The sequence below is a fragment of the Vanacampus margaritifer genome, chromosome 3, assembly GCF_051991255.1.
Source record: "Vanacampus margaritifer isolate UIUO_Vmar chromosome 3, RoL_Vmar_1.0, whole genome shotgun sequence".
NCBI lineage: Eukaryota > Metazoa > Chordata > Actinopteri > Syngnathiformes > Syngnathidae > Vanacampus > Vanacampus margaritifer.
The window spans coordinates 15144247-15160677 of NC_135434.1; the positions used below are offsets into that span (position 1 = coordinate 15144247).

At 38.9% G+C, this 16431-nt stretch overlaps 2 protein-coding genes across 2 annotated transcripts; both read right to left on the reverse strand.

The window, feature by feature from the left end:
• Nucleotides 1–3084: 3084 nt before the first annotated feature.
• Nucleotides 3085–3741, reverse strand: cldn26 (claudin 26). The gene has a single exon (XM_077560973.1). The coding sequence runs from the start codon at nucleotides 3739–3741 to the stop codon at nucleotides 3085–3087; it is 657 nt and encodes a 218-aa protein (XP_077417099.1).
• A 2538-nt stretch (nucleotides 3742–6279) lies between these two features.
• lztr1 (leucine zipper like post translational regulator 1) lies at nucleotides 6280–15419 on the reverse strand. Its single transcript, XM_077562170.1, has 19 exons — nucleotides 14919–15419; nucleotides 14769–14831; nucleotides 14638–14694; nucleotides 14478–14557; nucleotides 14281–14389; nucleotides 14061–14144; nucleotides 13920–13977; nucleotides 13698–13837; nucleotides 13413–13614; nucleotides 13190–13300; nucleotides 12888–12980; nucleotides 12725–12820; nucleotides 10691–10865; nucleotides 10346–10515; nucleotides 8959–9242; nucleotides 8733–8882; nucleotides 7524–7629; nucleotides 7353–7433; nucleotides 6280–6957 (listed from the first exon to the last, which is right to left on the reverse strand). Exons 1-19 carry the CDS (start codon nucleotides 15068–15070, stop codon nucleotides 6841–6843), a joined length of 2328 nt encoding a protein of 775 aa, XP_077418296.1. The 5' UTR covers nucleotides 15071–15419; the 3' UTR covers nucleotides 6280–6840.
• Between the last annotated feature and the right edge of the window lie 1012 nt (nucleotides 15420–16431).

Below are 16431 nucleotides of genomic sequence, written 5' to 3' on the forward strand. Positions count from 1 at the left end.
TATCATATAAATATAAGACATTTTGAGCTCTCTATTTCATAAGTATAGTATTTTTCCCTCCATTAAAACCCTGACGTATATGATCTAACACATGTATTGCACGGATAATCCATTAGAGGGCGGTAACTCCCAGCTGATGGCTTTTCCAGCGACTTTGCAAGATTGGCCCAATTGAGAAAGGAGAGACAACTATACTTATTAATAATGGGAAATGTTTTTTCGGATTTTTTGAAATATATGATATGTCTGTTTTTTATAAAAATTTTGACAGTTATAAATGTACGAATTGAAATCATTGTGACCGGATGTATCAAATATGACACAAAGCAAAAGTCATAAGTGGAAGTTTTTGTTTGTTTGTCCAAAAGGACCGATAAATACTCTATTTACAAATAATCTGAATTTTCTCTCATATATTTCATGGTTCAAGCTTTATACGGTTAAATAAAAAAAAATAGTATTTAATCAAATAATTGGGTAATTCAATTGACTACAAATAAGAAAAAAATAATGTGAATGCATTATAATTTTGTGATTAAAGCAACACTAAGGAACTTTCAGTTTATGTTGATTATGGCGGCGCCGTATGGACAAAAGCGGTATTTTTATGTTTGAAGGAAGACCACATTTCCCATGAGTACAAGCAATGTTTTTTTTTGGGGGGGGCTCACGTCAGTGAGTAAAATCCAGGCCAATCTTGATCCTTGTCTGTCCTTTTATCCGGGTAGCTTCCCTTTTCCTATTTTTCTTTTTTGTCTCCTCAGACAAAACTTTTCATTTGTTTTGCAGCTTCTGCCAGGAAAGCATTTAAATTGACTTCCATCTTTGTAATGAATGGGGGAAAGGGGGAAGTGACCATAAAGCATTCAGCACATTTGTAGTTTTTTTTGTGTGGCAGTGTTCCTACCATCCTCCTCAAAGTTGCTTAGTGCCAGTAGAAATGATACAGACCCCCTCAGGCCATGGCAAAGATAGTTTTACAGTAAGTCGATGTTTCTTCAGAATAGTTATGAAAATATTTTATTAAGGTTAAAAATGTCCTTAATGCTACTTTAAAATACATGTTATTAAAATTATTTTTAGATATGGCCCACATAAGGTCTCAACTCAAAATACTGTCATTGTGTCTTTGAGGTGGAAAAGTAAGAAAACCTTCATTCTTGCATCCTAAAATGAGATACAATATAGGCAAAAACTGTCCATGGAATTAAATAGTAGTTTGGAATTTGAGTTATTTTCAATGCAATACTGTTTTAGCCTCGTAGTTTGTTTGTTTGTTTTTTACTCCCATGTCATATGTATTCAGCGTAAACCACCCTGACTGTAAAATGAACCAAAGCTGCATAATTATGTCTCCAATCATTTGAAACACAGTGTGATGACCTCTGTGACAAGGTCATTGAGTGGACAACCCCTTACAGATTCTTTTGAGGATGATGAAGGTACAGCAAGACAACAGCTCAACGCACCCGCTTTTAATTGAATTAATGCGCAGCATGCAAAAGGAGACATCAAGATTGGTTAGAGTGAAGAAAATATGTCAAGTACATGCAGCATCAGCTGCCAGCCGGTCGGAGCCATCCTGGGATTCTTTCTGCATGAAAGGAACAACGGAGACAGATTGATATCCAGCCGCTCGATGTCAGCAAAACGCCGGGTGACATTTTGTGAATTCCAATCATCACAACGGAGTAGTGTGCATTAATGACCCTCCCGGTACATGGACGAGCCAAGCCCCCCCCCCCCCACCCTCGCTGACAAGAAATTCAATATACTCGAGTACAGTATCAGTGCAGCTGTGGAATGCAACACATTCCAAGTTGATCTCAGCATTTACATATTACGACTGGTTTGGATTTTTTAACAAATCATTCAGCACACTAATCATGTTTGTGTTTTTTTTTTCTCTTGTGAGTAATGATCATATAGTTCGGATTAATGGTGTAAGATTTAGATGCTCCAGTTTGCCGGAAGAAGCCTCGTAAACTGCTGTTAAAAGGAAAATTCATTATTTCAATAAATCACAGTTACTCAGTAGGCACCTGTTTTTATTCATTGCTTTGTAATGATTAACTACATTTCAATGATGTAAAAATGAAACAAAAAATTACCAATATATATATATATATATATATATAAAATTTGTTTTTAAACAAGTGATTAATGACCACCCCTTACTTGGAAAGTCTGTACAGCGGGAATTCTAGTCGCAATGCAGCAGACACGTCCGCGTTAAAATTTTGCAGTAATACATTTATTAATAATGCATATATTTGTGGAGATAGGGGTCAAGCTGTATTTTGTATTATGTAATTTGCAGAATTTTACAATTTACACTGTACTTCATGTTAAAAAAATAAGATAGCTCTTAATATGAAAAAAAAATGGACTGAGCTGCCACCAATGTCTTACAAATGCAATTATGCCATCTAGTGGCAGAAGAATGACCTCAACACAAATCAATATCACATTTTTAATTTTAACTAAATTTTATGAATAATTATGAAATTACAGTATCAATGAGTAAAAGATGCAGCCATATTCCTATTAGTTTAACCCCCCCCCCCATTTTATGTTAAGAGTATAAAAACGTAGTATGAAAACTTAGGGAAAATATTTTATTGTACATTTAGAACAGATAAAAAAAAATAGATTGATTGTGAGTTAACTATCGAAGTCATGCGATTAATTACGATTACAAATTTTAATCGCCTGGTGTGCATCTTTGCAATAAAAAAACATTCACTACTTGTCGCAATCATGGGGTGCGATACAATTCAAGAACGATGCATTTTCACGTGGAATTATTCCATTCGGTTCCCTTGAGTGGGATTTGATTCAATTTGGTATGGTTGTAACTTTTGCCATGTTTTTTTCATATGTAACAACATACCAAATCTCTCCAAAGCCCAAACTATTCACGTTAATGACCTAAAAAAATAAAAATAACAATTGATACTGATTTATACCTGGTGTGCATCTCTCCTGTTTGAAACATATCTTAATACATGGGGTGTCATACAATTCAGTATCAATTCGGTTCGGTGAAGTCAACACCGGTTTTCGTTACATATACAATACGTTCTACAAAACCTCAGTCTTGCGGTACTGCCGCGTCCTGTGCGTTCCACGCGGACCGTCGGCCGCCCTCGCCGTCCGCAGCTCATAGTCGGCCATGCACACGGCTATGAAGAACAAAGTCCCCCCAGTGAGCAAAGCCAGACCTCCAAACCATCCGGAGAACATGGCCTCTCCGTACTCCCAGCGCGGCATCACGTCGGGAAAACCTCGATTCCAAAACTCCGCCACGGTGGTGTACGCCACGATGGACACCGGCGCCAGCGTGGTGATCCCCGCAACCCAGGACAGCACCCCGCCCAGGATCAGAAAACTTCTCCTCTTTGCGCACCTGTCCGACGACACGTGCACCCCATCCAGTCCCGGCAGGGCTGCCAGGAGAGCCAAACCGCCGGTGCATACCGACACCAACATGAGCACCCTGGAGATCTGCAAGTCCACAGGAAGTCCCAGCAAGGAGTCGTAGGCCTTGCACTGCACCCCGACCTCCTCCGTGTAGAGGCACATGTGCCACAGGCCCGAGTACCAGTTCTCCACTTCGTTCAAGTCCGAATTCATTGTCTTCCATAGTGGGAGGAAGGTGGTGATCAGGCAGGTCAGCAGTCCCCCGAAGGTGACCAAGACTGCCGTCCTTTGCATGGTTTTAGTGGTGAGGAGAACCATCACTGCCTTGCTTGCAAGCCTGCTGCACTGGATGCAATCTGGAAATTCAGTCTGGCCCACCTGCTGATATAGCCCCACCACTGAGGCTCTTTCATACCCCCCCCCCCCCACCAAAAAAAAACTACTGATGAGTGGGAGACAATCACTGTTTTGTTTGTTGAAACCTTATAGTGCCGATGGCATCCTGGGCCCACCTTGAACCAATGAAACAAAGAAGCAGCCGCTATAAAGGCCTCTTTCTGCGGCCGCGTGCACGGAACTCGTACCGGCTTTCCAGAGTTGATCTCTAATTAAAATGTGGGAATTGACAAGACTCAAAGTAATGTCTTGACTCACTGGGCTGGCTTTCCCAAATGTAGGCACAATTTTTATTGTTTTAAGGATTCACAATTGGACGCTTAAACTTAAGTCTACATGTTTTGCTATAAAATTATGAAGTGGTAGCTTGAATTCCATGATCAAGCTCATAAACAATATTATAGTTAATGAAAACTAGCAAAATAATTAAAATTGAAAAAAAAAAACATTACTATTAAAAAAAGAAATTTAAAACGAGGCTTTAAAAACAAAAAACTACATTTTGTGTTTGTACTATGATGATAGCAAAAATGTTTTTGTCTTTGTCAATTATTTTCATATACATGAGTTTTCAAGGTATTGGTTAATTGTATTTATTTTTTCCAGATCGATATCACTGCTAGTTTTCGTTTTTTTTTTTAAAGCAATTTCGTTTTTATTTTATTTCGTTAACAAAATAGTTTTTTTGAATTTTAGTTTTTTCGTTATTTTTAGTTAACTAAAATAACCTTGACCTGGAGCTCATAACATTCCAAATTCTTCCCGCGGCCCGCTCCAAGTAGCTCGGGATGATGGCTTGTGCATTATTAAGCGGCGGGATGGTCTCGATCTCATCAGGCGGACGCCTTTTTCCCCACCTCCGCCGGCCTCCGTTGGAGCTCCGAGCGGGGCTGCCCCGGGATACGCAGACAGTCCGCGCAAAAAGACATGGTGGACGAGCAAACGCTGTCGTAAACAATAGTATTTTTCTACATCCCGATTCTTTCCATTCATTTTTGCATTCATTATTGATTTTTGTTAAATGTATGTAGACCATTCACCCCAAATAGCCGAAGTTGTTAGTTTATTGAAAAAAATAAATGAATAAATGTTTTCTACTTCTAATGGGGTGAAGTGCTGTTCATATGCCATAGATGCTCTTCACTGCCCCCTATAGCCTGGGAGAATATTGACCACAATGGGGGAAAAACTGCGCTATGTATGATGAAGGCAGCAAAACGTGTGCTCGCAGGGCGCACACTGTCAAGCAAAAACCCTTCAAAAGTGGAGAGTTAGTCCCTAGTGCCTTCTGCGCCCGTGTATGTACCGATATCTCTAGTACTTTTGATATATAAAATTCGATTTAACGTAATTACCTTTTGCCTTAAATATTGGTGTCTGGTATCGGCAGCCTCCACGAAAACCCGATACCTTAAAATAATAATAATAAAATATTGCTAGTTGGCCATCCCTATTACTCAGTGACCTTGCATGCGACAAAATACTCCTTATATTGAAAAACAAAAATACTAAAAATAAAAATAAAACAAAACATTTTCAATAATATAAAACTAACAAATGCGCTCCAAAAAACGGACTAAAACGAACTGAATTTCAAAAACAAAAGTCAAAGTGATACAAAGACTAACCATAATGAAAAATCCAAAACTATTGTAACTAAATTTACTCACAAAGTCAATGCATTATCCTAAAGAAATGTAAAGAAATGCCATTTATCCGTTCCCAACACCCCATTTTGTAGCCACACGTCACCATACATAGGACTGTATGTTTTTTTCTTTTCTTTTTGAAATGTTTGGAAATGTAATTCCTTGGTTCTACGCTACCACAGGGTAAGACAGCAAAAGCCCCAAAAAGTGAAACTCAAAGTAATGAGTAGCAGGTGTGTAAATTAGCTAAAATTATTTTTTTAATCATGTTATTATGCAATCTTGTGTCATGTATCATGTTTTGTTTTAAGAAACGTAGATTTACATTACATTATTGACCTTCTTGAAGTGAAGTTATTGGAGGAAATAACATTTTTCTATACAATACAATAAGTAGAGGCAGACTTTAATTTTAGTTTACGCTACACCTGAAGAGTTTGAAATTGAATTTTCTGTGTTCTGCAGCTTTAAAGCTTGTTCCCAAAAAAGAACCCTCCTACCCAAATCCATACCTTTGTAAGTGTATTTCAGTGAGTGCCTTCTAGGGGACTTTTTTATTTTATTTTTTTACATTGGCAAGAACCTCAGAAGAAAAACGTGACAAAATGCTGAAAAAACGGGTCAGCTTATCAGCCAGCAGAGTCGAGAACATACACTAGAGGGTTTGTGATGATCAATTGGATTTTAGCACACATTTTGGCCATTGTTGTCAGATAGTGTTACAAGATGCTTGGATCTCTATAATTGTGTGTAGTAATACATTCTGTATCAAATGTTGGCGATCAAGACAGACACTTTTTTTTACATAAAGATGATTCATTCTTATTTTTTAATAGTCCATTTTAACCCACATGGATAAATATGTATTAACAGGTCACTAAATTTACCTTGGTAATGTCTAATAGTGGTGGCTAATATCACACACATGGTTATCAATGTTTTTTTTTTTTACAATACAGTATAGCATGAGAATATACCAAGTGTATGACAATATACCAATTGTAATTGTGTAATGTAATAAAGTTGTTCCAGCAAATACAAATCATATCATTTGGTATTTTCAGCTGTTAAGGGATATGGTGGGAACAATAGTATGTTTTTTTTTTCCCCCAGTAAAATGAAATCAGAAAGAAAAAAAATGAGCAAAATAAAACATGCAAGGAGCTTGAACCCGTTGCTGTATACAAAATAAATTATATGACAATGATTTGCAGACAAAAGCACCTTGCTATCAAATGAATAAGTGAGATTGAACCGTGCAAGGTGCAAACAAAATGTAGAAAAGGGAGGAATGGCGTGGAGAATTGTAAACAGTTTTTTCTTGGGGGGGGGGGGGGGGTGAAAATAAAAGCGCAGGTCTGGCGTCACCCTCCTAAATGTCGGAGCCCATCTCGGCACACTGCTTGTCTGATATGTGTGTGGCTAGAGACTCAATGATGTCCAACAGCAGCAACTGGCTGAGGGATCGCAGGTTGGGGAGCTTGGATACCTTTGGAAGGGGAGGAGGAGAGCAAAAAATTAAAACGGGGGGGAAAAGGACGACAAGTCAAACAGAGTAAAATAAGGAATAAACAGCGCTCGATTTGCTCATGCTGAAAAATATGAAGCGGGCCGAACAAAAAACGTCAGCGACGAGGGGTGAGCCTTTTCTGAATAAGCAAACAATAATCGGAGAGGCCATTTGGGCCTCGTGGATACGCGAGGAGGTGCTTGTTCAGCCGGCCGGCCTGTAAACACTCTCCTCCTCTACAGAGGAGATGTCGGCCAGTCCGCTAGCAGGCCAACAGTGTCAAGACTCCTGCAAAGATGACGTGACTACAAGGTTAGCTCAGCTGCAGCCAGTGGGCAGCAAGCCCCCAGGGCGCTGGATACGAGCCCACCCACCTTGATGAACTGGTGGACAATTATGTGGAGGCAGTGCTTCTTCATGTCCAGAGCCTGCGTCTTATCAGCCGCCTCCAGAATCTATACCGAGGGGGGGGCGGAGAAACATGTCACACACATAAGTGCCGTTGTCCAATCAGGTCTCTGTAAAGGCCTCCCAAAGAAATATACCTGCAAGACGTTCTCCACGGTGACATTCATCTCCAGGTTCTGCTTGCAGTAAGCTTGTAGCCTGTTATTTGAAAAGCCGTAATAATATGGTGCAGCAAACAGATAGCTGGAGAGCAAAAGGTCAAGGAAAAAACAAGACGACTCATTTTTAAATATTGCATTGAGATTATATCATGACATCTACTTCCTAATGAGAGAGGACAAGCGGTATAGAAAGTGCATGGATTTTATTTATTTATTTTTGCATGCTATTGCATATATGCTATATGGCGCCTGTTTATCAAAATGCAGTGTATTCGGCAGTTACCATGCATGACCACTAGATGGCACTGCAGTCACTTTTTGGATCTGGACTCACTGAGGCAAAATGAAGGAGCGATCTAACTGTTAACAGTGGGAACACAATTTTGTTTCTGTTGCGTTAGGTCTGACAGTTGATTTCAACTCATTTTTGGGTGCGGAATACGAAACTGATCTCAGTTTTTCTCTATCACATCAACTTTTCTTTTTTTTTAAACTATAGACTCCCTGTTTTCTTAGAAAAATACGGCAAACTAACATAAGTGCAATAGTTATTTAACACTATTAATTTTTTACAATATAAATGGCTACTGTAATTATAATTGTTTGCAAGTAGATCAAGTCAACCCCAAAATTTTCTTTGCAATAATAGTTCTATGCAGCTCCACTAATCTACACACGGTATTCTGATTACTGATGCGTTTTCGGAATATAAATTGAGCAGCAAAATCCATTCATTTTTATCCATCTCAAGGGGTGGCCATTTTAGGGCAATGTTTGGTTGGATGTTACCTGAGTCTTGAGCAAAGTAAAGTGGCAAAATGGCCGGCCACTGAAGTGAGGGAAAAATTGGTGGATTTTGCGGCTTAACATTTATTCCACAAAGACTTTCATTCGTGTTCAACTTGAAATGTTAAATTTGATGCGAATCAGTGGAATTTTGTTTATCTGTAGAGAAAAATCTTGGCATGCTAGAAAAAAAAAAACTACAATTTTGTAATCAGCATGTCAATATTAATTTTAAGTATCAAAAAAAAATGTTTTTCTTCAAGTTGGCCCCCAGTGTAATTATGAACTACGACTGTATGTATCTTTCTACAATTCTATAGTACTATAATCACACACAAAAAATATCCAAACTCCTTGCAAGTAAAATTGTGATGACGGGTTCGAGTTTGACAAGGATACAGAGAATCTTCCGGAGGCATGTTGACATCTCCAAAGTAGATGTAGCGCAGCATGGACTCGAATGCCTGCTTACTGGGAACCATCTCTCCGATGGAGATGTTCACCTGTCCGTCCTCTGGCATGAAGGAGCGGAACATGGCCTCAAAGTAACTGAGGGTTCAAAGAGTAAAAGTGAGGAATGAGTGTAAAAAGACGATTAAACGAAAATACCCTCCCGGCTCAGTACCTGGACCGAGCCGCCAGAATGGCTTTATGAGCAGGTCGGGGGTGTCCGTCCAACAGCAGGATGATGTCACAGAACTCCAGGCCCCCTCCCTCCAGGTAAGCCTTCATGTCCTGCACCAAGGAGGTCCCGATGTCCACAGGCTGGTCCGAGTACAGCCTGGGAGGTGGTTGCTGCTTTCGTCGCACGATCTCCACGATCAGCGGCGTGGACAGACGTTCAAACTCCCTCGTCATGATCACCTGGTTGAAGTGGGATTCCTTCACCACAAAATTAAGGCAGTGCTCCTGAAAAAAAAAAAAGTCAACACATCATTTGCAGTCGTGTTTTGGCATTCACAAATTCGGGACATAGCCTTGTCTAATAGAAACAAAGTTCCTTGCCACCATATTATGGTATCTATAAGCAATTCCAAAGCACTTTTGGTAGGTGTGAATTTAGAATTGGGTGCCCCTTTTCTGCTTTGACTTGCAAGCAAAATTTTTAGATTTTATCTGGTCTCTTTATGACAGATTTTCATCTATTGTGGGTGGCAAGAAACAGGTTCATGGTAGGGGTGTGAATTGCCTTGTAACTGGCGATCTGTATTGCGATTCATAGGTCCCGATTCGATTCAATACCAATTAATCATGATATGAATCTATAAGTCGATTATTGCAAAAATATTTTAATTCAAAATTTTGAAAATACTAATCAGTATTGAAAGACAAATTACGTTTCATGAAACACTTGTGATATTGTTTGACTCCCCTAGATGGCACTCTTGGTTTAAATGGGCCGGCTAGCTAGTTAGCTAAACAGCTAACCAGACAGACAGACAGACAAATGAAGCTTTATGAAGCACCTGTGATATTTTTTTACTCCTCTAGATGCCACTCTTATTTAAAGGTGCTAGCTAACTAAACAGCTAACTAGGCAGAGACAGACAAATAAAGCACCTGTGATATTTTTTTACTCCTCTAGATGGCAGTCTTATTTTAAGATGCTAGCTAGCTAAACTGCTAACTAGACAGACAGACAAATGAAGCTTTATGAAGACCTGTGATATTGTTTGACTCCTCTAGATGGCACTCTTGGTTTAAAGGTGCTAGCTAGCTAGCTAGCTAAACAGCTAACCAGACAGACAGACAAATGAAGCACTTGTGATATTTTTTGACTCCTCTAGATGGCACGTTTGGTTTAAAAGCTAACTTCAAGTAAGATGTTTTGTTGAATATTATATTTAAAAATCGATTTGCCGCACATTGAATCAATACAAGAATTGTGCACGGTAATATCGCGATATATTGCCAAAACGATTTTTTTCAACACCCCTAGTTCATGGTAACAAAAAAAAATAAAAAATACTGACAGGTAGCATCACTGCTGTTGGTCAGTAAAGTGTACGTACCTTCAGCTGGTCGAGTTGGAGCTTGTTGGCGTTTTCACAAACGCTGAGAACGTTCTGCAGGTCGACAGAAGCCTCGATGTACTGAACGCACAGCTGCTCCAAGCGAGAGAGCTTAAAACTCAGGGCCAGTTTGTAAACATCCATGATGAGAAGAACATCCTGAACATGACCTGAAAACAAAATAAAAGTGACTTCACAAATTCCAACTAATTTATTAAAACTTTATCTGAATATAGAGGAACCTCTCAAATGGTTTCAAAATCAGGATAGTTGAGAGGTCAAGCACAGGTTGTGCTTATGACCTTAGAAATTCCACCGTATATGTAGAAATGTGGCCAAGGCTACCTCTGCGTGGGTACTGGATCTTGTCTGTGTAGAGAAATTGCATTAAGACTTCAAAGGGCTGGGCTTCGGCTTCCCTGATGGACACCTCCAGCATTGGCTGTCTGCCTGATGGCCGGTGAGCCCCTCCTCCACTGGCGCCTTCGTCACTCTCCTCACTGCTGTCCTGTTTGGTCCTCTAAGACAAAACATTACAAGTAAAAGTTTTTACACTTCTAGAAGCATGATTTTATCTCATTTAAGCGTCTGCATGAGGATGTACAGTAAAGTTAATGTTATGTTTGCCTGAGCAATCTAATGACATATCAAAAGTTGGAAGGAAAAATATGCATTGGGGTTGATTAATTAATTTGCTCCCAAAAACGTATAAATACGTTCTATTTTAAAAGTGACCCAAAGATCTATTTATACCTTTTTTATGTTTTGTTTTAATGCTAGAGCATACAGAAGGCTTTGATGCAGCCTCTTAACTACAGCGAGCGGTTGAGGAAATGGTAGTTATTAAAAAAAAAATGGCCAGCAGGTGGCAGCAGAGCAAAAGAGATCAGCCAGGGCCATGTTTCTAAAAATTTTTGTGAATAATGATGAAACTTAGCTATATTCTAATGCTAATTGCTGCAAACGCAAACAGATAGAAATATACTTTTTTTTTCCTGATAAAAGAAGAGACTCTTTCTTTTGGTAGGTTCTATGTTTTTATAGCAATAGAACACAATATTTGGTGGGTCTTGTAAAATCTGTCAAAATCCAGTCAAACAGCCAGGAGCAAGGATTGTTCCAATTAAAATGGCGGGAAGGTTATATATATATATATATATATATATATATATATATATATATATATATATATATATAATTAAAAAAAAAATAGAAAGGAAAATGTATTTGTATATGTATTTATTTTTTTCATTTTCTACTACAAAAACCCAAAAAGAATTAATTCTCATTGTTTCTTATTTATAATAATTTAATCATAATTAATGAACCAATTATTCAATCAAATTATAAATATAAAGGTTAGATATTCTACTGTTTTTATTTTATTATTTACAATATAATTTAAAATATATCCTTAAAATTTTATATGTAAAATAGTTTATTTTACCCATTTTGTTTTTAAAATAAATTATTTTTTTTTACATATCAATGACCACATTTTAGTTTTAAAAATATTACAAGTAATAACATGTAAAATGTAAATGCTTCCCACCGCAGCTCTATTTAGAGCTAGTGTATATAATGAGGTGCATGCTTATAAGAGTGCATTTAGTAAAGTATTAACTCTTTGACTGCCAGACGTTTTCAGAAACGGGTTGTCCCCAGTGCCAGCCGATTTTAAGCATTTTGACTGATCTTTCAAGGTCCACAGAAAATGTTGTGTTTGGACTATGGAAACACATATACTACCAAATGAAAGATTGAACTCTCATCTTTCATCAGAAAAAAAAAAGTTTGTTTCTACCTTATTCCGTTCTTCAGTAATCAACAACAGAAAATGGTTAGTTTCACCTCTGTTTTGAAACAAACGTCTTTTAACGTCTTTGGCACTCCTCCATAGGATTTTACTAAACGTTATTTAACGTTTTTGGCAGTCAAAGAGTTAAGCATTCAATTCGTTAATTCATTTTAAGTGTTTGTTTTATAGTTTTGTATAGTACAATGCCAGATAGCACCAGAAGTAGACGAGCATCAAAAGTGATGAAGTCTGAGCAAAAAGCAACGAATATACAATCAGGAAAAACCTGTTCAAGGGTTGTCCAGTTATTTTCCTCTCAGGTCAGCATTTAAGGCACTTAGCAGTTAGTACGAAAAATAAAGGCTATGGCTTTGATTTAGCGATTGTGGGCTCTCTGCTCCAAACGAAACACATCAGTCCAAAACTCTCATCGCCATTTACACACGCATGTCTAAAAGCTAGCCCGTCAAAGCCACGTGGTGATGTGATGATGCGCGTGTTTCATGAAAGCCTTCCTCTTTCATTTCATACACATACATGTCTTCATCAAGTATTGCTACGAGAAAAATGACGCTTCTGACCTGTCGTTGCCTTTCCCGAGCCTGCAGGATTTTCTTGCGCAGCCACTGGCATCTTGCCGTCACGATGGCTATATGTCCCAGCACTCGTTCTTCCCGCTTGAAAAAAATATGTTCATTCACTACTAAATAAGTCAACTCGGGTGATATCACAAATGAGACCCACCTCTCCCAGAATGAACTCCACGTCACAGAACTGACGGTTCTCCCACAATTTGCCATAGTCTTCATGGAGAGTACACTTGGGATAGCATGAAAACTGTGAGGAAGAAAAATATACATGAAAAAAAAAAATGGATTCATTAGGACAATACAAGTCAAGTCCAATCGATAAATTTGATTTATATAAACGGCAATTCACAACAGAATTGATCTCCAGGCACTTTGCATAAACAGCGAGTAAACAGATGGAGCCGCGGGAAAACGGCTGATAAGTGAGAAACCTGTTAACGATGAACACTTGCCGACCTGAAACCTGTACATCTCCCCGCTGCGAACATTGTTGTCCACAGTCCCTCCAAAGATGTACATCGCGTCTTGAATCACGGCAGCTGCGTGGAAGAGCCTCCCACTGGGCATCTGAGAAGGCAAGGACACAATTATCATTTTTTTTTTCTTCAAAAAACTATTTTTGAGCAATCCATTTATTTACTTTTGTCTTGTTCTAATAATGGGTCACGGCAATTCATACCTCACTGTCCATGCTGGGGTGGATCACCTCCCAGCTCTGAGAGTCCACGTCATAGCAGTGCAGCTCGTTGGGCAGAGTGTTATCCGCAGCACCGCCGAACACATACAGGTGCCGGTCGAATGCGACCATCGTGTGGCCGTAACGCCGCTGTGGAGGTGGCGGAGAGCCTCGTAGCAAATGTTCAGTGGGTATGCGGGTCCACCTGCAGGGATGACAGGCGTATGAGTTAGCAGGTATTATAAGTTGTATGCGCGAGTTACATACAATAACATTGGTTAAGCTCACATGTGGCCATTAAACTCAAATTGGAAAAGGTTGTTTGTTATCTTGGCTCCACTCTGGCCCGAGAACACAAACATCTTGTCCCTGCAAACAGCTACGGGGAAGTTGCAGCAAGATGGAGGAATCTCACCGCTCTGTTCGATCTAATGGTGACACAGAAACATAAATGTCAGCACGTGAACGTATTTGTGTGGGTTTTATCATAAGTGATGCTAACAAACTGGCCTCTTCCCAACATGCATGCTCCCTGTCCTGCAGACTGATGGTCCACATGTCATTCAATCTAAAAGAAGAAAAATATACATCGGAATTAATTGCACATGTTGCTGTTAACAAAAGGGGCACACACTGTGGTATAAAACATACCTGGCATTCCCGTCATAACCTGCAAATATCCACAACTTGTCACTGTAAACTGTGGCTCCGTGAGCAGAGCGAGCCACAGGCAAGCTAGAACACACAACAGGAGGAATGTAAGGGAGCTTCATTTAACCAAAAATGGTTTGCATTAGTTTAACTTTCACACAGTTCAGATAGCTACTCTATTAAAGTGTGAACAAATTTAATACATTCAAAAATATATTACCTCCCCTCCACTTTCCATTCAGTCCACTGTCCTGTGGCAAACTTGTATTCAAACAGATCATTTTTGTTTTTAAGGTTTGAGTTGGAGTATATGTCGCCAGTATATCCCCCTGAAAGACATTTCAGAAGCACATCAGCATTATATACAGTATATTTCACATTTGTAGTCACTGGTTAAGAAAGAAGCTTCCAGGGTACCAAAAACAAACATGCTGCTGCCGTAGACAACTGCTGAATGGTGATAGCGGGGAGCAGGTGGAGTTCCTGTGGTGAAAGCCCTGTGGATTATATTAAGAGTCAATAGTCCCATTTTGCATGTTATGATTTCATGAGTCATTTTAATTGAATCAAATCTTACCGACACCATGAGCAGTCCTTCACATCAAAGCGAAGCAAATCATTTAACATGTTCTTGCTGTTGAGAGACATCCACATTTTAATATCATTTAATGTTGTAAAAATAACACTGTCAAATAATATCTTACTCACCCATTGTCTCCACCAAACACGTAGATAGCATCCCTATATGCTACAACAGTGTGTTTGCTGCGCCTGTATATGGGTAAAGAAAGAAGCACAAAGTGAACAAATATACATGTTTAGTTTCAATAGTACATATTTGGCTTGTCAGCACGTTACCTTGCTCCAACAAACTCATCACATGGAGGCAGCCTTCTCCAACGGTGAACAGTCTCATAAGGTCCAAAATTAAGTGTCAGATATTCCACACTGTCGGAACAACTGTGGTCAAAGTCAACACTGGGGGCCACTTTGGTTGATTTGCACGACATTTCCCCCCACTCATCCAACGTGAGCACGTATCAGGGCCGCACATCTGCAGCGAATGTCATCGTCAAAATATATAGAACGAAAACTTCCGGCTAGCTACTAGCTAAACAGACGGTGCTAAAAACAACCGCTAGCTGCACCGCTAACGCTAAAGTGCAATACAGCGACAAAAAAAAGACAGATCTATCAATATGTATGGACGAGGAACACCATATAAAAATGCTTCATCCGTTCCGTTGGCATGTGTCGTGTATTCCACAGAAATGAGAGCACAAATAATGAGCACTTAAGCTAAAACTAGCAAACACGAGAGCTGTCATGAAACTGCACATCCGCCCGGCCACGCCACGCCACGCCACGCCACGCCCACCGAGTTTTCGTCAGAGCTCTGACTGCCTAGTCAAGTGCCTCTAGTGGTGGAAGCTGCACACCACCAAACAAACAAAAATGTACTTACTCGGTGTGAATCTGGTGCAGATGAACAAAGTTGAATTATTTGTGTCAATAAATAATAATTTTCTGACCAATTAAACAATATTGGATAATTTCCTACATCACTTGACGAATTATCACTTTGCTTATCTGCATCCTATTGCATTCTGGGAACTAGAATTAAGCTTCGACTTCATCCCGTCAGACCTTTTTCTTTTCGGGTATAATTGTATGTGAAAAGTGAATGTGCAAGAGAAGATGTCTCAGAACAATGGCCTTCATCATGGACTCCAGACTCAATTGTTGATTGAAAATGATTTTCATCCATTATCTCTGCAACCATGTCACTTTGGTCAAAGTCTTTTGAGCCCCTGAAAATTGAGGTATTTATTCTACATATAATACATTATATTATATTATATTATATTATATTATATTATATTATATTATATTATATTATATTATATTATATTATATTATTTATGCTGCTCATTCATGAACGCAAAATCATTAAAAACCTGATAGGAATATATGATCCAATGAGGAATGGTATGACCAATATTAAATAGCATAGATTGGTAGGAAAAAAAAAGTGAAGGGGGAAAATAGATCAATGATGATTTGACATATCAGTCAAGGTTTGGCAAGGTTGAGGACCCAATAACAGGAAGACGAAGAAGGTATGTGTACTCAGGAAAAAAATACTTTAATTTCAAAAGAACAAATGGCAAACAAGCTAGTTGGATTGATCAAAACTACTAAAACAATAGTGGTCCAAAATAACAAGGTTCGAAGTAACTATGACATTTTTTTACTTGGACAAGGATAGAAAGGAACCATTTGTATTTACAGGACTTGTATTGACGAGACAATGAGAAACACCTTGGCATGGGCAAAAGAAATACAAAGAAAACATGACAAAACTAAAATA

Excerpts from the sequence above, each read along its gene's own strand:
- cldn26 (XM_077560973.1), bottom strand. The coding sequence starts at position 3,741 with ATGGTTCTCCTCACCACTAAAACCATGCAAAGGACGGCAGTCTTGGTC.
- lztr1 (XM_077562170.1), bottom strand. The coding sequence starts at position 15,070 with ATGTCGTGCAAATCAACCAAAGTGGCCCCCAGTGTTGACTTTGACCAC. Across the intron at positions 13,301-13,412 it reads ACCCCAGCATGGACAGTGAG|ATGCCCAGTGGGAGGCTCTT; the intron begins GTATGAATTGCC and ends TTGCCTTCTCAG. Across the intron at positions 7,630-8,732 it reads ATGCCTCCGGAAGATTCTCT|CTATCTGTTTGCTGCACCAT; the intron begins GTATCCTTGTCA and ends TTTGCTCTCCAG.